Genomic DNA, 26,334 nt, shown 5'->3' with positions numbered 1-26,334 from the left:
GGAAAATCCCCTAGTCACCGCACTCTGGCATCTGTTCGGGTACACTGACGGAGAATTTAGCATGGTCAATGCTCCTAACCAGCACATCTTTTGGACTGTGGGAGGAAACCAGAGCACCCGGAAGAAAACCAGGCAGACACGGGAACAACATGCAAAGTCCACAGAGTCTCCCAAGCCGGGAATCAAACCCAGGCGCTGAGGCAGCAGTGCTAACCAGTGTGCCACCGGGCCACCCTTTTGTGTTCAAATTTACATTCTCGCCTTTCTAACATCTGTATTAATGAATCATTTATTCTTTAATTGTCTCTCAATTCAGGCTGTCCATTTAACTAATCTCCTGCTTTACAATTTGGGAACTTCAGTCCACAAATAAGGTAGTCGAATGCATTGTTAAAAGCAGAATGTTATTTATATAAATAAATAACAAAGTTTAAAAATCATTGGCAAACAAAAGGAAACAGGAGCATTGGAACCAGCCTGGACTTGCAGACTGAAACCCCGCCCAAAGCCCGCACGTGCTCAGAAGGGAGAGAGGCTGAGGAGAACACTCCGTAACACTTCTCCCCCTAAATTTCAATCCCCCATCAGGACAGAAATACAACAAAGTAATGTCTTTAACAATACGGAAGTCTGTCAGGAGCTTTGTGGTTGCATTGCGACCTGTACAATACCACTGGTAAATCTTGTAATGGTGGATCTGGAATGGGAGGTGAAGAGGTAGTTTGAGAATCTGTACATGAACATTCCTCTTCCACTCCCACAGCAGAATCAACTGGCAAAGCTGGAACCATTTCCTGGTCAACATCCACAGCAGCATGACCCTCTGCCATGTTCTCAGTAATGGTTGCTGAATCTGAAACTGTTCCTGACTCGGGGTCACACCGCAAGCGAATATGGTCTTGGTGTCTGCGAACAACTCTTCCGTTTTACAGTCTCACCACCCAAGATACTGGACCACTTTGGTTTAAAATTATTCCCGGTAACCACCTTTGGTTACTCCCAAAGTTTCTGATGTAAACCTGATCACCCGGTTTGAACTGCCTCTCTTTGGCACGGTAGTCGTGTCCCTCCTTCTGCTTCTCTTGTCTCCTGCTCACTTTTGCTCTGAGATCTGGATGAAGCAGATCCAGATGAGACTTCGACCTTCTACCTACAAATTCCACAGGAGAGAGTCCAGTTGTGGATTGTGGTGTGATGCGAAACTGGAACAAAAATCTTGAGAGCTTGTTCTTAAAGTATCGCCTGCCATTCTCTTCAATCCCTCCTTCAGAGTTTGAACAGCTCTTTCTGTGAGACCATTTGTACAGTAAGTAGTTTAACAACACCAGGTTAAAGTCCAGCAGGTTTATTTGTTAGCAAATGCCACGAGCTAACAAATGCATTTGCTAACAAATAAACCTGTTGGACTTTAACCTGGTGTTGTTAAACTTCTTACTGTGTTTACCCCAACGCCGGCATCTCCACATCATGAAGACCATTTGTAGCCAGATGAAACGATGCAGTACGCACATGGCGTAGACCATTCCTTTACAGGAATTCCTGAAACACCTCACTTGTAAACAGAATGTCGTTATCTGAAACAAGCCAATCTGGTAACCCAGGGCTTGTGAAAATTTGACAGAGCTTCTCTATGGTCACAGGAGCTGGAATATTACTCATGATCTGTGCTTCCAACCATTTTGAATGCACATTTACAACGACCAAACACATGTGATTCATGAAAGGCCCCCCAGAGGCCACATTTATTCTGGACCACGGCCTATCAGGCCACTCCCAAGGATGAAGTGGTAATGTACCCAGTGTGTTGTGCCTGATTCAATCGACAAACAGTTTATTGAGTTACGCCAGCGGGGAGAAGCCACAGGGGCTGACCATGTGTAACTCCACCCAACAAAGAATATCATCAATTCTTATCCAGTTACTCAGCCCATCCCGGCTGGACACAATCCAATCAGAATGGTGATAGATTACATACATTATAGGTTCAATAAAATTAGTATCTGGGCATTATGGGGCTTTGTGATCATCTCATGGACAGGTGCCCCCATCATGATGCTTTCCAGACCCCCCTTGGGGGGGTCTTTCTTGGGCTTTCTTTGTACATAGACTCCCTTAGTTAGAAATGGGGTGGATTAAAAGTTCTCAAATGGATGTCAGCACTCTTCCTTTGTTTTAATCTGCTAACCACATGGTCTGGGAACATTTCTATTTAATACTCTCTCTTTTTAAACTCTTTTCTTCAGGATCCAATTCCAGAATTTTCCTTTTCTTTGTGTTACTTGCGTCAGGAATAAATCTTTGGACCTGACAGGAAGTTTAACCCAAGATCAATCCAACACAGGATTGGTCAGAATCATTTCACATGTGTCAAATTTTAAATAACCATTACAAATTAAAACTCTCATTCTCACATGGGTGAATTGTATCTGGATTAAAATTCCCACATGTTTCGTAAAATATCCTGGAATCCTGTCTCTGGCCAGTAAATATGGCTCCAGGTTCATAACTTCTGAACAAAAAAAGTTTTATTAATCACACTTCCTTTTTTAAAAATCTGTTTGATTTAAATCACAGACAGAAAACCTCAAAGCTTGAAGCGTTCAACCCACAAATATCATCCACACACAAACAGAGAAACTTAGCATGTGCTTTACAACAACAATAACCAAAATTAATTACTTAAGCGTTCTTGTGATCCTGTTTTTAAACTTCCAAAAATGCCTTTAATTAAAGATTCAAGATAAGGTTAATCCGCTAGAAAGATAAACCTTAACAAATGTAGCCCAAAACAATGATAAAACACATCTACAAACATCCACATAAAACAAACAAAACACACAGATTCTCACAGCTCGTCAATTTCAAGCAATGAATCCTCAGCATTCTCTCTCGCAGCGATAGCTTCTTAAAGCGACAGAGCGCTACAAACTCACAACTCCTTGATTAAAATAAGATCCAAGATCCTTCATTATAACTTAACCTTTTTTAAGCCAACTTACAAGGACTGATTTTAGAGGCAACATCTTTGTTGATTTAAAATCCCAAACACGTTACACCCAAACACCAGCAAAATCTTTGTTCTTTATCTGGGGATAAAATTCTCAGTTATTCCAAATCCCTCCAGGCTATGCTTAATATTTCCACATTTAACTTATTCCCAGAAAACCTCAATTATAAACTAAAATAGACATGAGTTTCCGGGCAGTCACAGGAATATGGTCAAGATAGTCCAGTCCCACAATGCCTCACATTCAATCTGCAGTCATAGAAACCCTACAGTATAGAAAGAGGCCATTTGGCCCATCGAGTCTGCACCGACCACCATCTCACCCAGGCCCTACCCCCATATCCCTACATATTTTACCTGCTAATCCCTCTAATCTATGCATCCCAGGACACTAAGGGGCAATTTTAGCATAGCCAATCAGCCTAACCCACACATTTTTGGACTGTGGGAGGAAACCGGAGCACCCAGACACGAGGAGACACGAGGAAAATGTGCAAACTCCACACAGACAGTGACCCAAGCCGGGAATCGAACCCAGGTCCCTGGAACTGTGAAGCAGCAGTGCTAACCACTGAGCTACCATGCCACCCCACCACTGTGCTACCGTGCCGCCCCTTCAATTTTAACAGAATATGTGACTGTATGTAGCTGCCTTGGCCATGGTCAACCCCAACCCCTTCTTGAACTGCTGCAATGCCTGAGGTATACGTCCACCCACAGTGCTGTTTGGAAGGGACTTCCAGCTACATATTCCAGACTTTCACGAGACTGTAGGTGGATATCAGATTGATATATTCCATTCAACCACTCCCAAGGTGAGTTATTCCAATTCCTTTATTGTCCAGGACAATATCTTCACAATATCTTTAAAACAGAAATTAAACATTCCCATTTGATTTCAGACAGTAACATATTCTGTTAGTTTGTTCTTTATTGTCGATGTCAGGCTGGGGTTGTTCCCCTTGGAGCAAAGGAGGTTGAGGGGAGATTTGATAGAGGTGGACAAGATTCTGACAGGTTTAGATAAGGTGGACAAAGAAAAGCTGTTCCCATTAGCTGAAGGGACAAGGGCAAGGGGAGACACAGATTTCTTATTTTGGGTCAGAGGTGCAAGGGGGGCAGTGGGGGGTTGAGATGTGAGGAAGAATATTCTGATGCAGCGAATGGTAATGACCTGGAACTCGCTGCCTACGAGGGAGGAGGAAGTGGAGACAATAAACAATTAAAAAGGAAATTGGATGGGCATTTGGGATGTTCCAAACAGAACGAAGAACAAAGAAAATTACAGCACAGAAACAAGCCCTTTGGCCCTCCAAGCCTGTCGCAACCATGTCTGAACTAAAACCCCTACCTTTCCGGGGACCATATCCCTCTATTCCTATGCTATTCATATATTTGTCAAGACACATCTGAAAAGTCACTATCTTATCTGCTTCCACTACCTTCCCCAGCAACGGGTTCCTGGCACCCACCACCCTCTGTGTAAAAAAACCTGTCTCGTACATCTCCTTTAAACCTTGCCCCTCGCACCTTAAACCCATGCCCCGAGTAATTGACTCTTCCAACCTGGGAAAAAGCTTCAGATTATCCACTCTGTCCATGCCCCTCATAATCTTGTAGACTTCTATCAGGTTGCTCCCCTCAACCTCCGTCGTTCCAGTGAGAACAAACCAAGTTTCTCCAACCTCTCCTCATAGCTAATGCCCTCCACACCAGGCAACATCCTAATAAATATTTTCCGTACCCTCTCCAAAGCCTCCACATTCTTCTGGTAGTGTGGTGACCAGAATTGATTCCAAGTGCGGTCCAACAAAGGTTCAATAAAGCTGCAACATGACTTGCCAATTTTTAAACTCAATGCCCCGGCCGATGAAGGCAAGCATGCCATATGCCTTCTTGATTATCTTCTCCACCTGCATTGCCACTTTCAATGACCTGTGTACCTGTACACCCAGATCCCTCTGCCTATGAATACTCTTAAGGGTTCTGCCATTTACTGTATATTTCCTATCTGTATTAGACCTTCCAAAATGCATTACCTCACATTTGTCCGGATTAAACTTCATCTGCCATCTCTCCGCCCAAGTCTCCAACTGATCTATATCCTGCTGTATCCTCTGCCGGTCCCCATCGCTATCCGCAATTCCACCAACCTTTGTGTCGTCCACAAACTTACCAATCAAACCAGTTACATTTTCCTCCAAATCATTTATATCCATTACAAACAGCAAAAGTCCCAGCACTGATCCCTGAGGAACGTCATTTGTCACAGCCCTCCATTCAGAAATGTACCTTTGCACTGCCAACCTCTGTTTTCTTCTGACTAAATATCTCTAAGCTTCCTAACACCCTGTCACTCTGTGATCCTTGTGACATTTGAAACCAGGTATTCACAAAAAGACTCAAAGAGCATCAGCCCACTGGAGGCTGAGACCAGCCAGTCCAGCACAAACAAACCCTCTGACCCTTCCCATTGACCAACTGTGAGAATGAACAAAATGCAATCCTGGATGCAACTGAGAGCAGAAACAATAACAGCAGAATCCAACCACTGTCATCGCTCGTGAACTTGCTGGTGTATCCGCAGATGGGTTAACCGAGTGAATCCCTTCCCACACTGAGAGCAGGTGAATGGCCTCTCCCCAGTGTGAACTCTCTGGTGTGTCCGCAGGTTGGATAACTGAGTGAATCCTTTTCCACACTGAGAGCAGGTGAATGGTTTCTCCCCAGTGTGAGCTCGCTGGTGTCTCAGCAGCTGGGATGAAACGCTGAAACCCTTCCCACACTGAGAGCAGGTGAAGGGCCTCTCCCCAGTGTGAACTCGCTGGTGTGTCCGCAGGTGGGTTGACCGACTGAATCCCTTCCCACACTGAGAGCAGGTGAATGGTTTCTCCCCAGTGTGAACTCGCTGGTGTGTCTGCAGGTTGGATAACTGAGTGAATCCCTTCCCACACTGAGAGCAAATGAACGGCTTCTCCCCTGTGTGAACTCGCTGGTGTCTCTGCAGGTCGGATGACACAGTGAATCCCTTCCCACACTGAGAGCACGTGAATGGTTTCTCCCCAGTGTGAACTCGCTGGTGTGTCCGCAGTTCGGATAATCGAGCGAATCCCTTCCTACACTGAGAACAGGTGAACGGCCTCTCCCCAGTGTGAACTCGCTGGTGTCTCTGCAAGTCTGATAACTGAATGAATCCCTTCCCACATTGAGAGCAGGTGAATGGTTTCTCCCCAGTGTGAACTCGCTGGTGTATCTGCAGGTCGGATAATCGAGTGAATCCCTTCCCACATTGAGAGCAAGTGAACGGCCTCTCCCCTGTGTGAACCCGTTCGTGTGTCCGCAGGTTGGATGACTGAGTGAATCCCTTCCCACACTGAGAGCAGGTGAATGGTCTCTCCCCAGTGTGAACTCGTTGGTGTGCCCGTAAGCTGGATAACTGATTAAACCCCTTCTCACATTGAGAGCAGATGAACGGCCTCTCCCCAGTGTGACTGCGCCGATGAGCTTCCAGCTCTGATGGGGTTCTGTATCCCTTCCCACAGTCCACACATTTCCATCGTTTCTCCATGGTGCAGGTGTCCTTACCCCTGTCTTGGGTGGACAATTAGTTGAATTTCGTCCACACACAGAACAAGATTACAGTCTCTACCCGCTGTGAATGGTGTGATATTTACTCAGACTGTGTAACTGGTTAAAGCTCTTTAGTCAGTGCATTGGAACACTCTCACTCAAGTGTGGCAGTGCGTTGATGCTTTTTCACTCACACTGACATTTCAAATCTTTTCAAATCGACAGACTGGACAATCATTTCTCCTTCTGGATTCAAAGTCCGATGATATTCAGGTCCCAAGGAATATGACTGTCAGATCGAGACGGGACGTTTGAGATTTCGGCCTGTGATTCCTCTTTCAATATCCTGTAAAATGAGTTTCCAAAAGTCATCAGTGTCAGTACAGGATAGAAATTCAGAACAGACCATTTCTACGGAACATTCTTGCCTCTCTCATTCCCCAAAAGCTGGAAATCTCCATCACACACACTCTCTCCCCATTCTCAGCAGGTCTGGCAGCATCTGTATGTATAGAAAAGAACTGATGTTTCAGAGCTTTGACAAAGGGTCATCTAGACAAGAAACATCAGCTCTTTTCTCTCCTTACAGAGGCTGCCAGACCAGCTGAGATTTTCCAGCATTTTCTCTCTTGGTTTCAGATTCCAGCATCCGCAGTAATTTGCTTTTATAAGGCTGCAGATACCTCCTCCCAAGTAACATGCGTGCGCCCAAGACATCACCACTTGTTTCCCTTATTTCTTTAGCACCCATGGTGCTCTCCGCAGTAAACACAGAGGAGAAGTATTCATTAAAAATCTCACCCATCTCCTGTGGCTCCACACACAGATGGCCATACTGATTTTTAAGGGGATCTATTCCCTCTCGAGCCACCCGTTTACTCTTAATATAGCTATAGAACCTCTTGGAATTTTCTTTAATCTTACCTGCCAGATCCATATCAGACACTCTTTTTGTCCTCCTGATTTCCCTCTTCAGTATTTTCTCACACTTTTTATAGTCAGAGTGATTCACTTGTCCCCGATTGCCTAAACCCAATGTCTGCTTCCTTCTTTTACCTGACCAGAGCCTCAATGTCCCTTGTCTGCCAGAGAACCCTAAATTTACCATTCTTTCCCTTCATCTTAACAGGAATATACTGCCCCTGGACTCTTGATATCACACTTTTAAAACCTCCCATTTGCCAGTCATTCCTTTCCGTTCAAACAAACTCACCTCATCAACATCTGCTAGATCCTGCCTAATGCCCACAAAAGTGGCCCTGCTCCAGTTTAGGGCCTTGACCTGTGGACCTGTCCCATCTTTTTCCTGAACTATTTTGAAACTATTGGTGCTCCCAATAGTGCGCCCTGACTGACACTTCAGTCACTTGCTCCACCTCATTTCTTAACTGTCTAATAGAAAGTGAGTCCAGGAATTGATGATGAAAAATAAGGAGCTGGGAGATGAATTGAACAAGTATTTTGCCTCGGTGTTCACAATAGAGGATACAGTTAAAACTCAGAAACAGCTGGAAATCAGAAAACAGAAGTGTGGGATGAACTCTGAAAAAGCACAATTCCCAGGGAAGTGGTCCTCAGCAAACTGTTGGAGCTGTGGGCTGATGAGTCCTCGGGTCCTGCTGGGCTTCATTCTCGGGTCTTAACAGAGTGAGATAGTTGATGTGTTGTTCAATTTTCTAAAATTCCCCATCGGGAATTGGATAAAGGGAAACTGGTGCATGCGCTGTACTCAGATTTCCAGAAGACATTTGATGAGGTGCCACATCAAAGGTTATTGCAGCAAATAAAAATTCATGCTGCAGGGATAACATATTGGCGTGGATAGAAGATTGGCTAACAGCAAACAGTGGGCAGAAATGGATCATTTTCTGGTTTAAGAGAGAGAGAAACCTGGACCAACCTTTCCAGAGTCTGCACCCTCCCTGGATTCACTTCCTTTCCCTCCAGTTGCTGCAAGTCCCCAATTTCCCCCAGAATGAGAAAAGAAATGGAAAAGGGGTTGAAAAGAAAGTGTTTTACTCACAGATGTTGGACCCCTTTTTAGGTCAAACCAATTAAACAAATTAAGTCAGGACAAAGTAAAAGGGGCAGCTCCCCAAAAGGAGGGGGAACAGCCCGAACAGAAATCAAAGTACAAAGGAAACTTAAAACATCAAATTAAAATGTGATTATCAGGGTCAATAACACACCCCAACCCCTGCAATGCCCAGGGGTTGGGGTGCGTTATATCCGCACCGGGTGTCTGTAGATCAGGAGCGTGGGACTGAAGTGCAAACAAAACATCATTAAAAGGTTCTTTAGGGAAACAAAAAGGGAGTGCAGCCTAAGACACACAACATAGACATGGTCCACGGACTCTGCAAGGCCACAGAAAGGGCAGTCTTCGGAGCCCGTGAACCAGTGAATCCTACGGTTGTGCGGAACTGCTGCATGCATCACCCTCCACCCCAGGTCCCCGACGTAATTGGGGGAGATCCCTCCATAGAGGGACCTCCAGCGGGGACCTCCGCCGCCCGGCGGCAACAAGGCCCGCCAAGGTGTATCCGGGCGACAGGCGAGGAGGCAGTAGTGGAGGGTGTGCAGCAGCAGCCCGCACAGGAAACGCCTCCGCGCGGTAGAAAAAGGCACGGAGGGCATTTCCGCGAGGCGGCTCAGGCTGTGGGGCACCTCACCCAGGGAGGGGGGTTGAGGATTTGGGCCAATGTGGAATTCCACCCGAACAGGGGAACGCTCGGGCGGGATCCCACCGCACGCCTGCGCCGCCTCGAGTTCATATTTTCGGGGCCGAGCACGACCGTCCTAAGGTCTAGGATGGCTTTGGCCGCGCGCTGGATGGTCGTCCCCACACGCTCAGCCAGCACGCGGGGACTCATCCAGCCCGCTCCTCCGCCATCGAGCACGTCCCCGATTAGGTCCCGGACCAGTTGGAGGTTATCGTGTATACAACGGTCCGGGACCGTGTTGGACTGGTCAGGATGGATCATGTGGTCCAGCACGGATCCAAGGCATGAAGCAATAGCCCTGGCAAAGATTGTATAATCCGTGCTGAGGAAGGAGGCCGAGCGCCAGTTTTTTAGGAGGCATAGATCTTGTTGGGCAGCAGGGCAATGACGGCCCTGCGCCACAAAAGGGGCATCTCCCCGGTAGCGACACTCTCCCCCAGGACCCCCGCGTAGTCGCTCCCCAGGACGTCCCAGAACGCCCTGAAGAACTCTACTGTCAGCCCGTCCAGCCCCGGGGCCTTGCCCCGACTGAGGCCATTGAGGGCGCCGGTCAGCTCGGCCATGGTGGTAGGGGCTTCAAGCCTGCCGACGCCCTCCGGGCTGACCTGCGGCAGGTCCTCCCACAGAGGTCTGCGGGAATCCTCGCTGGACGGATCCGGAGAGAAGAGGGAGGTGTAATCATCCCGGGCAATGGCCCGGATGCCCTCGGGATCCGAGACGGGGGAACCGTCGTCGGCCAGCAGCGTAAGGAGCTGCTGACGATTAGCCCGCCCTCTTTCCAGCGAGTAGAAGAAGGGGGAGCCGCGGTCCAGGTCCACCTGGAACTGGAGCTGCGACCTCACCACCTTCTTCTCCCTGCACTCCGAACGCAGGGCCGGGTCCGCGTCGGGCTGACTGAGACGTGCCTCCTTCTCCAACTCCTCGAGCCTGGATTTCCGTCCCTTTGTCGACCCCCTTGCGTACTCCTGACAGAAGGTACGGACGTGAGTCTTGCCCACATCCCACCAGAGCCTCAAGGAGAGGAAGCCTCCCCGCTTCCTTCTCCAGCCGGCCCAGAATCGACGGAACGAGTCCAGGAAGCGCTCGTCCTCCAGCAGCTTGTTGTTAAAGTGCCAGTACGCGGACCCCCGCCGGACGCGAGACGGCAAAAAGTCCGCCCACATCAGGCTGTGGTCCGTGCACGACACCAGCCGCATGGAGCCGAAGACACGCCGGACACGTTCGCCCTCGAAATGTAAAGGCGGTCGAGCCTGGACGCTCCGACTCCAGGCCTCACATAAGTGAAAGCTCTGGAGCCAGGATGGAGATGTCTCCAAATGTCCACCAAGTCGTGAGACCCGAGCAGGTCCCGCAACTTCACCATCACCGGGGTGCGCAGCCAGAGGCCGGTGCGGTCCTGTGCCTCGAGGGTACAGTTGAAATCTCCCCCGAGGATAATGCATTCGCCCCCCGCGATGGTGTCGAGATGAGCGGACACTTTCTCATAGAAAGTCATTTGCTGCGGTCCGCCGGTTGGGGCGTAGACGTTCAGCAAGTGAATGACCACGCCCTCCTCATGGACCGTCAAGTGCAAATATTCTAACTCCTGCAAAAGGAGATTACAAGAGTCAGGTGTCAATTGTGGCTTGAAATTAAGAAATACACATTTTTGGGGCTTTGAGATTGCTGTAAAAATCCTCTTTTTCTAACCATCTGTAAAAGGAGATTCCAAAATCACAGAATCTCTGCAGTGCAGAAGGAGGCCTTTTAGCCCTTTGAGTCTGCACCAGGTTTCTAACAGAGCACCTTTACTCAGGCCCTATCCCTGTAACCTGATGTACGTACATCACTAATCCTTTCCTTCCCCCTCATCTTGAGACACAAAGGGACAATTTAGCATGGTCGATCAACCCACTCTTTGGAGTGTGGGAGGAAACCAGAGCATGCAGAGGAAACCCACACAGACAGAGGGAGAACGTGCAAACTCCATACAATCACCCGAGGCTGGAATTGAACCGGGTCTCTGGCGCTTTGAGACAGAAGTGCTAACCACTGTGTCACCCCCAACAGTCATTTGTCAGTCCTGAATATAAATCCATAACATTCTCTCCTCCTGTTTTCTAGCATAAGATTACTTAAGATGGAATATACTTACAGTGGAAGCAATTCAGACAAGGTTCACGAGCTGATTTCGGACATGAAGGGGTCTGTTTTATGAGGAAAGGTTAGGCAGGGTGCATCTATGCTCATTGGATTTTAGCTAAATGAGAAGTGATTGTTGGAGTGAAATTAAGACTGTGACCTTTGAAAGTTAATGCGTACGTGACTACAGGACCGGCTGCGCCCAGCACGTATCCTGTGGTTAACAAAGATCATTCTGTTGCTAACTAAATAACGAACTAACCTTTGAGCTACATCCTGTTATTGAATAAAAAATACAGAACAGACAAAAAAAACCAGACCGCGAGGTCCAGATGGTCAGCTTAGCTTAAGATAAAGGGGAACTCAAACTTGTGGGTTTTTGTTAATGGTTGTTTTTGAAGGAATGTGATTGGAGGTCAATTGTTGCTCGGGGAGCCCAATTGGCTAAACACAGGTAACCACCCAAAGCTAACGACGAAGTAACCGCTAATGTCTGTATGATTAAAGTGTATAAAAGACGGCGAGCCGCCGCTGCAAATTGAGAAGGTGAAAGGCAGCATCCATTAACCCGGCCTGTCAGTCAATGACTCAAACATTGTCTCTCCTGGTCACCCAAATCCTGAAGCTCCGCCCAGTGGCCGCGCATGCGCTCTGCTCCCCGCTAAACAAAGATGGCGGCCGCGGCACTGGTCTTGATCCCGGATAAAATCCCCAGAGCTGCAAACCCGGGACCGGAAGGCTCTTATTCAGGCCTTGCGGCCAACAGCAGATGTTTATGAAGCCTCTGCTCCCTCCCCACCCCAACTCCCGGTTCCATTCCTCCCTCCGCCCCACCGACTCTCACCCCTTGAAATAAGCATCTCCACACTCGCAGGGCTCCGAGCAAAGTGACACTGCGCATGCCCCAGATACAACGCTGCGCCTGCGTACTGGGCTCCTGTGGAGTGAATAGGGCACTTTCACACCCGCAGCGAATGCTGGGTAATAACCGCCATTGAAACTTCATATAGTTAGTTCAAAATAACATTGTCAGCATGAGGTAAGTTAATGAAATATTGAGAATTGGTGATCTGCTGTGCTCCATTTCTCAAAGTTCTGCTGCAAGACCATGCAATAGTTTCAAAGCTTTTATACCGTTTCCCTCTCACTCCTCCCTTTATGGTGCTGATCCTGGCTGGGTTCAATCGCACAGTCACTGGTTCTTCTCTCTGTCCCTGATACTGAATATTCACTCTTTTAGAGAATGATACAGCATAAATAGAAACCATTTGGCCCATTATGTCTCTGCTGGCTCTCTGGAAGATCCATCCAATTAATTCCACAGCCCAGCTGGTCGAGTCAGAACAATGCATATCTGTTGTAGTAATCTGAGACCTTAATGGAAAAGGGTTTCCACAGTTAAGCATATCAGGTGCCTGGTAGAATTTAGTTGAATGTTTCTGCAGATCTCATATACTATAGAATCATAGAAACCCTACAGTGCAGAAGGAGGCCATTCGGCCCATCAAGTCTGCACCGACCACAATCCCACCCAGGCCCTACCCCCACATATTTACCCGCTAATCCCTCAAACCTACGCATCTCAGGACTCTAAGGGGCAATTTTTAACCTGGCCAATCAGCCTAACGCGCACATCTTTGGATTGTGGGAGGAAACCGGAGCACCCGGAGGAAACCCACGCAGACACGAGGAGAATGTGCAAACTCCACACAGACAGTGACCCGAGCCGGGAATCGAACCCGGGACCCTGGAGCTGTGAAGCAGCAGTGCTAACCACTGTGCCACCGTACCGCCCTATGTCATACTGCAGTGACATTATCCTAAAGGGCCAAAGGGAGTATTCCAGTGTGTTAACCAGAATACTCCAGGGCACAACCTCAGGCTAAAGAGGACACAACCTCAGGCTAAAGGGATGATCCTTTCAAACAGAGATTAGGAGGAATTTCTTCAGCCAGAGATTGGTGAATCTGTGGAACTCTTTGCCACAGAAGGCTGTTGAGGCCAGGTCATTGAGTGTCTTCAAGACAGAGATAGATAGGTTCTTGATTAATAAGGGGATCAGGGGTTATGTGGAAAAGGCAGGAGAATGGGGATGAGAAAAATATCAGCCATGATTAAATGGCGGAGCAGACTCGATGGGCCGAGTGGCCTAATTCTGCTCCTATGTCATGGTCTTATGGTTAAGAGTGGATGAATGTTGGAATTACAAAGAAAAGGCATTCATATCCTGAATTTTCATAATTATCACTTGTCTGGGATGTTTCAGTCTGAAAGAATCCCATGTACTTGTCAGGTGAGAGGTCGTGTCCAATAGACCTGTGAAAGACAAATCACTGTCAGATTGCACTGGGGTTTATGCGATCAGGTCTTGGTTTTATGAACAAGGTCTGTATCAGACTGGAGCTGTGTCTTTGATTCTCCACAACAGTTGTAGTATCCTTACTAAATATCCACCACAACCACAACAGTCCGGAAGACTGAGGTTATTGTGATCACAGCCCTTCAAATTGGATGCACAAATTCTTTCCCACACGGAGCAGGTGAATGGCCTTTTCCCTATGTGTGTACATTGAGGAGACAGTGGCATAGTGATATTGTCACTGGAGCAGTAACCCAGAGACCCAGGGCAATGTTCTGACCATGAAACCATTGCTGATTGCTCACTAACATCCTCTGGGGAAGGAAATCTGCTGTCCCTCTCCCCACCCTATACCCATAATCCCATACATTTAGCATGGCCATTCCAGCTAGCCTGCACATCTTTGGAGTGTGGAAGAAACCGGAGCACACGGAGGAAATCCACACAGACACAGAAAGAATGTGCTTGCTCCACACAGGTTGAAATTGTACTCAGATGTCTGGATCTGTGAGGCAGCAGTGTGAACCACCATGCCACCTTGCTGCCCAAATAGGAGACCAAAAGTATATATCCTTGGGAGACACCAAGTTCAAAGATTTTGGAGAGGAAAGGAAGGCTGGAGATGGGGCCATAATTTGCAAGCAAAGTGGGATCAAAGGGTTTTTTTTCAGAAAGGGTGATGTTTGTGTATTTAAAAGTGAGAGGAACAAAACCAGAAGAGAGGGAGAGAATCATTAACAATATCAGCCAATATGGGGAAGTTGGATGGTCAGTAATTTAATGAAAATAGAGTCAGGACCAAGACAGGAAAGAAACTGTTGAAAGATGCAGGGTCAAGGCTCAGACAGGGAGAGGCTTTAGATACATTAGTTTGGCTCAGTGGGAGGGTGGAAGAGAGGGAAGCAGCAGGGGCAGCTGAATGGGTTGGCTCAATCCGAGTGACAAAGAAGCTCCATGACTTCATCACACTTTTTGTTGGGGGTCAGGATGGAGGAGACAGGGGAGAGGGAGAGCCATTTGAAAGGAATGGACTTGAGTCAGAAATAATAAAACGTTTCAACAGATTGTTTGTTTAACATAAAAGCAGATTTATTTGACTTTCATCCAGGACATTAGTATTTATATGTGGGCTCAAATTTATTTACATCAGAGGCGAATGACCACAATCAACATGTTTGTGATTTGTGATAAACAGCAGAATCAAACTCCAGCAGTCACTTGTCAACTCGCTGATGGCTCAACAGGTTGTATTTCTGAGTGAATCCCTTTCCACATTTGGAGCAGGTGAACGGCCTCTCCCTAGTGTGAATTCGCTGGTGGACAGTGAGTTGGGATGGTCGCCTGAACCCAGTCCCACAGTGAGTGCACTTGAACGGTCTCTCATCAGTGTGACCACGTTGATGAGACATCAGATCACTGCAGCTTTTATAGCATTTCCTGCAGTCTGGACATTTAAAAGGTCTCTCCTCACTGTGAACACGTTGATGGGACACTAGATTGCTGGAACTTTTACAGCACTTCCCACAATCTGGACATTTGAACGGTCTCTCATCGGTGTGAACTTGCTGATGTGCCACGAGGTGTGATGTCCGAGTGAATCCCTTCCCACAGTCGGTGCAGGTGAACGGCCTCTCCCCAGTGTGAATTCGCTGGTGGACAGTGAGTTGAGATGACCACCTGAACCCAGTCCCGCAGTGAGAGCACCTGAACGGTCTCTCATCAGTGTGAACACGATGATGGAACATTAGTTCCCTGGAACCTCTATAGCACTTCTCGCAGTCTGGGCATTTAAATGGTCTCTCCTCAGTGTGAACACGTTGATGGAACATCACTTCCTTTAAACTTTTATAGCACTTGTCGCATTCTGGACATTTAAATGGTCTTTCCTGTGTGTGAACTCGCTGGTGTGTCTGCAGTGTAGATGACTGAGTGAATCCCTTCCCACACTCGGAGCAGGTGAATGGCCTCTCTCCCTTGTGAATCCGCTGGTGTCTCAGCAGGTTGAATGACTGAGTGAATCGCATCCCACATTCAGAGCAGGTGAATGGCTTCTCCCCAGTGTGAGTGCGCTGGTGTGTCAGCAGGTTAGATGATGGAGGGAATCCCTTTCCACACTCGGAGCAGATAAATGGCCTCTCTCCAGTGTGAACTCGCTGGTGTGTCAGCAGGGTGGATGACTGAGTGAATCCTCTCCCACACTCAGAGCAGGTGAACAGCCTCTCCCCAGTGTTACTGTATTGGTGAATTTCCAGCTCAGACAGGTCTCTGAATCCTTCCCCACATTTCCACGGTTTCTCCTCAGTGTGACTGCACTTGTGTCTTGACAGGCCAGATGATTGTCTGAATCCTTGCCCACACACAGAACACGTGTACAGTTTTGCCCCATTGTGAACGGTGCTTTTTCCTTCCATGCTCAAGGTTCAGTTATATTCAGGTTACAATAAATTGGGCGACTCAGTCAGATCCTGATGTGATGTTTGGTTTGAGTTTCCTGACTGCAAATCCTCCCCTTCCAAATCTCTGTGAGATTGATTTAAAACAGTGAAAAAGGAGTGAGAGAGATCCCACAAAAACACAAAGGCAGGTTGTGAAATTGAGCTGGATGAATCTGGTCATTTGTGGGGCCGGCACCAGGAAAAAGTTACCATGGAAACTGCTGGATTGTCATAAAACCTCAACTGGTTCACTAATGCCTTTCAGGGAAGGGAATCTGCCATCCAGTCTGGGACTACACAAGGCTCTGGCCTCAATGGATGGAGAGAGAGGTGGGGGCAAAGGAGGGACTTAATGTATCTACAACTCAACCAGTGGTTTGAACCTTAAAACCGTTAACCTGCACACCGAGAAGGATCAGGGTAAGAGGTGTATGTGAACACCATCATCTCCAAATTCCCTCCAATTTTACACACCATCCTCTCTTGTCTGACATCCAGGACTGGATGAGCAGTAATTGCCTTTGTTAAATATTGGAAGATGAAGGCTATCATCTTCAGCCCGGCAACAAATTCCACTTCCTAACCACTGACTCCATCTGTCCCCATTGCGACTGTCTGAGGCTGAACCGGAGTATTCACAACCTCAGTGACATGTTTCACTTCAAACTGAGCTTCCAAACACATCCTCATAGAATCTACAGCACGGAGACAGGCCCTTCGGCCCAAACTGGTCCATGCCCACCAAAAATACCCATGTAAGCTAACTCCATTTGGCCCATATCCCTCGAAACCTTTCCTATCCATGTACCTGTCCAAATGCCTTTTAAATGTTGACAATGTCCCTGCCTCAACCACTTCCTCCGGCAGCTCATTCCACACCCGTACCACCTCTGTGTAAAAAAGCTGCTCCTCAGGTTCCCATTCATTCTTTCTCCTATTAACTTAAACATATGCCCTCTAATTCTTAATTCCCCAACCCTGGGAAAAAGACTGAGTGCATTCAACCTATCCATGCCTCTCATGATCTTACACACCTCTATAAGATCACCCCTCAGTCTCCTACGCTCCAAAGAAAAAAGTCCTAGCCCGTCCAATCTCTCCCTATAACTTGAGTCCTGGCAACATCCTTGTAAATCTCTTCTGCACTCTCTCCAGTTTAATAACATCTTTCCAAATCAAGGTGACCAAAACTGAGCACAATATTCCAGGTGCAGCCTCACCAAAGTCCTGTACAACTGCAACATAACTTCCCAACTTCTATACTCAATGCCCTGACTGATAAAGACCAGCAGGTCAAAAGCCTTCTTCACTGCCCTATCTACACGTGACTCCACCTTAAGAGAACCGTGCACCTGAACTCCAAGGTCCCTCTGTTCCACGATACTCCCTGAGGTCCTCCCATTCACCGTGAAAGTTCTACCTTGGTTTGACTTTCCATGATTCAACACCTCACACTGATCTGTATTTAACTCTATTTGCCACATCACCACCTACACTACCTATTTCCACCTCAGTGACATCGCCCCACTTTGTCCTGGCCTCAGATCATCTGCTGCTGAAACCAGGTGGAGGAAGAAATTGCTAAGCAGATTATGGATAGGTGTGGGGGTCACAGGGTAGTTGTCATGGGGGACTTTAACTTTCCAAATATTGATTGGCACCTTTGTAGGTCGAATAGTTCGGGTGGGGCAGTTGTTGTGCAGTGTGTGCAGGAGGGTTTCCTGACACAATATGTGGATAGGCCAACAAGAGGTGGGGCCACAGTGGATTTGGTACTGGGAAATGAACCGGGCCAAGTGTTAGATTTGGTTGTGGGAGAGCACTTTGGAGATAGTGACCACAATTCGATGTCTTTTGTTATTGCAATGGAGAAGGATAGGGCCGTACGGCAGGGCAAGGTTTATAATTGGGGGAGAGGTAATTATGATGCGATTAGGCAAGAATTAGGAGGCATAAGATGGGAACAGAAACTGTCAGGGAAAGGCACTAATGAAAAGTGGAACTTTTTCAAGGAACAAATACTGTGTGTCCTTGATAGGTATGTCCCTGTCAGGCTGGGAGGAAATGGCCGAGTGAGGGAACCATGGTTCACAAAAGAGGTGGAATGTCTTGCAAAAAGAAAGAGGGAAGCTTATGAGGAAACAAGGTTCAGATGGCTCGATTGAGGGTTACAAGTTAGCAAGGAATGAGCTGAAAAAGGGGCTGAGGAGAGCTAGAGGGGACATGAGAAGTCCTTGGCGGGTCGGATCAAGGAAAACACCAAGGCTTTTTACTCTTATGTGAGGAATAAAAGAATGACCAGGGTGAGGCTGGGGCCGGTCAAGGACGGCAGTGGGAACTTGTGTATGGAGTCAGTAGAGATAGGAGAGGTGATGAATGAATACTTTTCTTAAGTGTTCAACAAGGAGAGGGGCCATGTTTTTGAGGAAGAGAAGGTATTACAGGCTAATCGGCTGGAGGAAGTAGATGTTCGGAGGGAGGATGTACTGGCAGTTTTGAATAAACTGAAGGTCGATAAGTCCCCTGGGCCTGATGAAATATATCCTAGGATTCTTTGGGAGGCAAGGGATGAGATTGCAGAGCCTTTGGCTTTGATCTTTGGGTCCTCACTGTCCACGGGGATGGTGCCAGAGGACTGGAGAGTGGCGGGTGTTGTTCCTCTGTTTAAGAAAGGGAATAGAAATGACCCTGGTAATTATTGGCCGGTTCGTCTTACTTCGGTGGTTGGTAAGTTGATGGAAAAGGTCCTTAGGGATGGGATTTACGACCATTTAGAAAGATGCGGATTAATCCGGGATAGTCAGCACGGATTCGTGAAGGGCATGTCATGCCTCACAAATTTGATAGAATTTTTTGAGGAGGTAACTAAGTGTGTTGATGAAGGTAGGGCAGTTGATGTCATATACATGGATTTTAGTAAGGCGTTTGATAAGGTCCCCCATAGTCGGCTTATGATGAAAGTGAGGAGGTGTGGGATAGAGGGAAAGTTGGCCGATTGGATAGGTAACTGGCTATCTGATCGAAGACAGAGGGTGGTGGTGGATGGAAAATTTTCGGATTGGAGGCAGGTTGCTAGCGGAGTGCCACACGGATCAGTGCTTGGTCCTCTGCTATTTGTGATTTTTATGAATGACTAGAGGAGGGGGCTGAAGGGTGGATCAGTAAATTTGCTGATGACACCAAGATTGGTGGAGTAGTGGATGAGGTGGAGGGCTGTTGTACACTGCAAAGAGACATAGATAGGATGCAAAGCTGGGCTGAAAAATGGCAGATGGAGTTTAACCCTGATAAATGTGAGGTGATTCATTTTGGTACGACAAATTTAAATGTGGATTACAACGTCAAAGGTAGGGTTCTGAAGACTGTGGAGGAACAGAGAGATCTTGGGGTCCATATCCACAGATCTCTGAAGGTTGCCACTCAAGTGGATAGAGCTGTGAAGAAGGCCTATAGTGTGTTAGCTTTTATTAACAGGGGGTTGGAGTTTAAGAGCCATGGGGTTATGCTGCAACTGTACAGGACCTTGGTGAGACCACATTTGGAATATTGTGTGCAGTTCTGGTTACCTCACTATAAGGAGGACGTGGAAGCGCTGGAAAGAGTGCAAAGGAGATTTACCAGGATGCTGCCTGGTTTGGAGGGTAGGTCTTATGAGGAAAGGGTGAGGGAGCTAGGGCTGTTCTCTCTGGAGCGGAGGAGGCTGAGGGGAGACTTAATAGAGGTTTATAAAATTATGAAGGGGATAGATAGAGTGAACGTTCAAAGACTATTTCCTCGGGTGGCTGGAGCTATTACAAGGGGGCATAACTATAGGGTTCATGGTGGGAGATATAGGAAGGATGTCCGAGGTAGGTTCTTTACTCAGAGAGTGGCTGGGATGTGGAATGGACTGCCTGCAGTGATAGTGGAGTCAGACACTTGAGGAACATTTAAGCGGTTATTGGATAGGCACATGGAGCACACCAGGATGATAGGGAGTGGGATAGCTTGATCTTGGTTTCGGATGAAGCTCGGCACAACATCGTGGGCCGAAGGGCCTGTTCTGTGCTATACTGTTCTATGTTCTATGTATGACTTACTCAGTTAATGGGAGGCGTTGGGGAGAGTTACAGAACAAAGAGATTGAAGGGTACATGTTCATAGCTCCTTGAAAGTGGAGTCACAGGTGGACAGAGTGGTGAAGAAGACATTCGGCATGCTTGGTTTCATTGGTCAGAACATTGAATACAGGAGTTGGGACATCTTGTTGAAGTTGTCCAAGACATTGGTAAGGCCACACTTGGAATACTGTGTACAGTTCTGGTCACCCTATTATAGAAAGGATATTATTAAACTAGAAAGAGTGCAGAAGAGATTTACTAGGATGCTACCGGACTTGATGGTTTGAGTAATAAGGAGAGGCTGGATAGACTGGAACATTTTTCTCTGGAGCTGAGGAGGCTGAGGGTGATGTTATAGAGGTCTATAAAATAATGAGGGGCATAGGTCAGCTCGATAGTCAATATCTTTTCCCAAAGGTAGGGGAATCTAAAACTAGAGGGCATAGGTTTAAGGTAAGAGGGGAGAGTTAGAAAAATGTCCAGAGGGGCAATTGTTTCGCACAGAGGGTGATGAGTATCTGGAAGAATCTGCCAGAGGTAGTAGTAGAGGGGGGTACAATTTTGTATTTTAAAAAGCATTTAGACAGTTACATGGGTAAAATGGGTATAGAGGGATATGGTCGAAATGCAGACAATTGGGACTAGCTCAGGGGTTTTAAAAAAAGGGTGGCATGGACAAGTTGGGCCGAAGGGTCTGTTTCCACGCTGTAAACCTCTATGCCTGTTTGCCCTGGATCAAAGTGACACCCAGGAACTCCCAAATGCTGCAGCTTGAATGTGTACAAATAAACTGTTTCTTTTATCCAATGATAATTTATTTTTGTTTTAAGTATTTTATTAACCTTACCACCTGTTGCTATACTATTTTGATCCTTAGGAACAGAATAAATTTTAGTTACTGAGCAGATACTCACCAAAAATCTAGCTTCTTCTCCTGTAGAAGAGTAAGATCACTTCCCAAAGGCTGAGAAAGTTAGAAAGCAAAAGGGCACCCCTTTCCCTTCCTTCCCTAACTCCCTTAATTACCCAACTCCCAGAACTATATTCTAAGCTGCACTCAAGTGATGCCGGTTCAGAGCTGTTTCTGAGCTGTCGATTCAATACAATACTCACTTGCTGACATGGACATCAAGGCCTGTATGGGTCTCCAGGCCATCATGCACACCATCATGATAGGGAGGATGGAGATTGTGTTGCCAGTTATTTACATGATGAACAGATTCATGGGCAGCTGCTTCAATGGGCCCAAGGCAATGTCCCAGCAGCACTGAAAACAGAAAGTGAGCAGGGTATCAGTAAAGGGGGCCGGTTAGGGGAGGCCATATACTGATCTTATACCCAGGCCTGGAAGTAAGGATGACGATTAACCCTTTATCACACAGGCTGCTGTGGTTCACCAAGGTACTTGACCACCGTGGACAAACCAGGGGCGTTGTCAGCCACCCACTAAAGACACATTCAAATCCAACTTACTTTCTCAACCAGGATCCGGTCTGTTTCTTGGACGCAGATGTCCGGTAGCTGTTTGTCCGAATATGCGACTGGGTACATGGAGTCTCTCTGGCCACACTGTTGATCACGGCTCCTATGAGAAACAGAAAACACAAGTTGGTCACTCTTTCAAGACCTTCTTTAAAGAAGGAGTCTCTCTTTTGAGGACCCCAACGTGGTGGCAATAGTGCCAGCACGAACTAAAGCTTGGGCAAACCTCAGACACACACTGCCATTGCGTGTACCAAACTGCCAGGGGAATGGAGGGATGTAGAAGTAGATTTAGTGTGAATTGATAATCAGGGTGCCAATCCGCTTGCCCTCCATTTAGGGACAAAGCGACAAATCACCAGATGTACCAAATTGTATCTTGAAAACAAACTGAGGGTTATTGAGAGAGATCCAGTTCAGCACCCGGCCCTGGAAACGAGCAATCGTTCCTCCAACCACCACCGCAGTTGGCACCTGATCAGGTGGAGGGGCTGAAACCAAAAGGGCATCTCAGGGTCATGACCTGGGGAAAAGATGCCAAGTGGGGTCTGCGTGGTTTCTGGGGGATTTGAGGGGCTGCTTTGTGCTGAGGAGCTCGGTGAGGGGTAAAAGCGACGTGAAAAACCCGGGGTTGGGAAGTTTTGGGTTGGTGTCACATCCCCAGGTCGCCTTCGCTGGAGAGGCGGGCTGACCCGACTTGCCTCCTACTCGAGCCCCCGGCTCCCCGCGCGGCCTCCGCACCTGCTGCTGCTGTCGCTCAAGTTGAGCTCGAGGGTCCACTTGTGCCAGCGCGCGCTGTTGGCGAGCCCCGCCCCTGCAGCCATGGCAACGCCTGCCACCGTTAACCGTTCCCCCCTTTCAAATCTGATTCCGATCTGGAGAAGAACCCGCGCGCTTCCGTCAACAAACCACACCCGCTGCAATGCGCATGTGCGATCCCAACCTCCTCAGCGTTCTGCGTACACTGCCCATTGCCCCGCCCCCCACATCGTCGCCATCTTTGTTAAGGGCACATTGGTTCTTCATCTTCCGTCCAGACGGAGGACGTCTGCCCCACACAAAGATGGACATCACTTAATATCAGAGATATTTAAAATATTGCTTTTATCGCTTCAACCGTAACGCCGCATAAAACGTCAATAAAACCGAAAGGACATTGTCTCCTCATTCAGCAACCAAAATCATAAGAATCCATTGTTAATAGGTTTCTCCACAGATGCCGCCAGGTCTGCTGAGTTTATCCAGTATTTTCAGTTTAAGTTTCCCAATTCCAACATCCGCAGTATTTTACTTTTATTTCCTTCCCATTCTACCTCCAGTGCAACTGGATACCATGAGTAAAGCTACCACCAGGCTGATCCTTCCGGGTGGAACAGTGGTTAGCATTTACAGTGCTTGGGATCTGGATTTGATTCTTGCCTTGGGTGACTGTGCGGAGTCCATCCACTGTGGTTGACAGGGCTCTTGACTGTGTCCAACTCATCCCCCAGGCCACTGCTCGCACCCCCTCCCCTCCCTCCTAGAAAGAGGACAGGGCTCCCCTTGTTCATGCTTTTTACCAGACCAGAGACCAGCCTCCGTGTTCAAAGTATCATCCTCCGCCATTGCTGCCAACTCCAGCATGAAGCCACTCCTCAACACATCTTCACCTCACCCCTCACACCCATCAGCATTCCACAAGGAAGGTTCTCTCTGGGGCACCCTGGTCCACACCTCCATCCCACCCAACATCCCATCCCCTACCCACAGCATCTTCTCGTGCAATGGTAGAAGGTGCAACACCTGCCCCCTTTACCTCCTCCCTGCTCACCATCCCAGGTCCTAAACACCCCTTTCAGGTGAAGCAGCGATTCACATGCATCTCCTTCAGTCTAGTCTATTGCATTCGCTCCTCCCCATGAAGTCTACTCTCCTACATTGGAGAGACCAAACACAAACTGGGTGATCGCTTTGCTGAACACCTTCAGTCCGTCTGCAAGCAGGACCCAGAACTTCCAGTTCTTGCCACTTCAACACAGCACCCTGCTCTCCTGTCCACATGTCCGTCCTTGGCCTTTTGCAATGTTTGAATGAACCCCAACGCAAACTGGAGGAACAGCACCTCATCTTCCGATTGGACACTTTACAGCCTTCTGGAATAAACATTGAGTTCAACAACTTCAGAGCATGAACTCGCCCCGCCACCTTTATCCCCTTTCCATTTATTTTATTTCATACTGTTTGTTCTTTTCATCTCATTTACCCATTTTTATCATACTTCTTTCTCATTTCCATTTTTCCATTTCTTCATTCCTGCTCTCCACCCTTCCACCCTTCCACCCATAATTTAAATCTTTTCTGCTTTTCTTTGCCCTTAGCTCTGATGAAGGGTCATCCAGATTTGAATCGTTGGCTGGTTACTCAATATTTGTTTCGTTATTCGATATTAAATATTAATACATGTATGTAATACATACGTCTTCATTCTGAATTGAATATCTCGGGAATATGCAACATTGAATTGCAAACATGACTGACCAATAAAAGAAATTGAGTCACAGGGTAATACACATCCCATGGTGCTTATTTGAGACAGTCAGCTTTTAAACAAAATCAGATATCTTTAAAGGGAAGAGATTTAAGAATGATCTGTTAGTTGTACTTGATCCCTCATTATTTTGCGTGTGAAATATTCTGGTGCTTAAATCCCGTTCATCTATAGGAAAGTCCAGCAGATCTACACTGAGTCTCGATTTCTTCATCTGCCTGAGTGCTTTTTCCTATTTCTTTATTATGAAGAACAATTTTAAAAAGAGGCTTCTGGGCAATGTCTGCCATTTCCTCTAGTTCATTTACAGTTTCACTTGTGTCTGTCTTTATGAGCACACAATACTATTTGACATGTTTCAGATGGTGATTAACTATGTTAGTCTGCATTTATAAAACCATTAAGTTCTGTTGTGGTTTGAACAAGTTGCTGATATGCGCACGGTGTCCAAATACACACATTTATTTCCTCATTGCGTCTTAAACTACAGCATTTCTGATTTTGCTGAGAGCATTTGTGGCCGAGTTTAGAGCAAAGATAATATGGCTGCAACATCGAGATTCGGAATGTGTGCAGCAAAAACTGAAGCCATGCAAAACGACCCTCACAATAAATTAATGTTTCTGCCCGGTTTCGAACCGGGGACCTTTCGCGTGTTAGGCGAACGTGATAACCACTACACTACAGAAACAACTGACAGCAGAGCGCCACCAATTGGCCTGACCGCAATATTCACCTCCACTGTGTTGCTGCAGGTTCTAATGGTTACACTGAGAGCCCATGTCAATTAATACAAGACAAAAAACGTTTCTTTCAACTTGATTTCTCAACTCATCTTGAACTTCAACATTTAAAAGTGGTCGTCCAGCAAACATCTAAGGAGCAATGATTTCTGCTCAATCATTAATGCATCATTCTCATCTTCCTTCGAATAATTTTAACCAGCTCCACCCAGTGCTTGTTTGCTGTTCAATGTTTAATATTAATATATTTTTGTTAATTACATATCACCTCATTCTGAATTGAATATCTCTGAAATATACAACATTGAATTGCAAGCATGACTGACCAACAAAAGGAATCGAGTCACTGGGTAGTACACATCCCATGGTGCTTATTTGAGACAGTCAGCTTTTAAACAAAATCAGATATCTTTAAAGGGAAGAGATTTAAGAATGATCTGTTAGTTATACTTCATCCCTCTTTACTCTGTGAGTGAAACATTCTGGCGCCTAAATCTCGTTCATCTGCAGGAAGCCCAGCAGATCCGCACTGATTCTCGATTTCCTCATCTGTCTGAGTGGCTTTTCCTAATTCTTTACTCTGAACAACGATGTTAAAAAGATGGTTCTGTGCAATGTGCGCTATTTCCTCTAGTTCAGTTACAGTTTCACGTATGCCTGTCTTTATACTGTTAGGAGTCTAACAACACCAGGTTAAAGCCCAACAGGTTTATTTGGTAGCAAACGCCACTAGCTACCAAATAAACCTGTTGGACTTTAACCTGGTGTTGTCAGACTCCTTACTGTGTTTACCCCAGTCCAACGCCGGCATCTCCACATCATTTATACTTTTAGATATGTTTCAGATGGTGATTAACTTTGTTCGTCTGCATCAATAAAGCCATTAAATTCTGTTGTGGACTGAACGAGTTGCTGATATGAACACGGTGTCAAAAAGGGACCTCTATTTCCTTTCATTGCGTCATAAAAATACAAGATTTCAGATTTTGCTGAAAGATTTTGAGGCCGAGGTCAGAGCAAAGATAACATGGCTTTAATATCGAGTTTCGGACGATGTTCAACAACAAATTTAAATCATGTAAACTTCCCTCATCCTTAAAGAACAAACACTAATAACATTCCGGCATGGCTTTGAACTGGGCAGCTTTCGTGTGTGAGGTGAATGCAATCACCACTTGCAAGCACCCAATGGGACTCTCTTGAAATGTTGCAACACTCATTGGGAATGCTGTAGACATATTGATCCAAGAATGATTGAAAATGGTTG

The 26,334-nt window shown here is 46.8% G+C and overlaps 1 protein-coding gene and 1 non-coding gene across 2 annotated transcripts in view; both read right to left on the bottom strand.

The window, feature by feature from the left end:
- The window catches only part of LOC144484901 (uncharacterized), a 28,661-nt gene extending 5,965 nt beyond the window's left edge, over positions 1-22,696 (bottom strand). Inside the window, exons 1-4 of the mRNA XM_078203270.1 lie at positions 22,539-22,696; positions 21,789-21,900; positions 14,999-16,300; positions 5,577-6,594 (exon numbers count right to left, since the gene is read on the bottom strand). Of these exons, the coding sequence (XP_078059396.1) occupies positions 5,577-6,594; positions 14,999-16,191 (2,211 nt within the window). The 5' untranslated portion in view covers positions 16,192-16,300; positions 21,789-21,900; positions 22,539-22,696. The remainder of the gene's footprint in view (positions 1-5,576; positions 6,595-14,998; positions 16,301-21,788; positions 21,901-22,538) is intronic.
- A 2,246-nt stretch (positions 22,697-24,942) lies between these two features.
- On the bottom strand, positions 24,943-25,015 carry trnav-aac (transfer RNA valine (anticodon AAC)). The gene has a single exon. It is a non-coding gene; the product is annotated as a tRNA-Val (tRNA).
- Between the last annotated feature and the right edge of the window lie 1,319 nt (positions 25,016-26,334).

This window comes from Mustelus asterias, unplaced genomic scaffold (genome assembly GCF_964213995.1).
Source record: "Mustelus asterias unplaced genomic scaffold, sMusAst1.hap1.1 HAP1_SCAFFOLD_130, whole genome shotgun sequence".
Lineage (NCBI taxonomy): Eukaryota > Metazoa > Chordata > Chondrichthyes > Carcharhiniformes > Triakidae > Mustelus > Mustelus asterias.
This window is presented reverse-complemented; position numbering and strand designations above follow the sequence as displayed.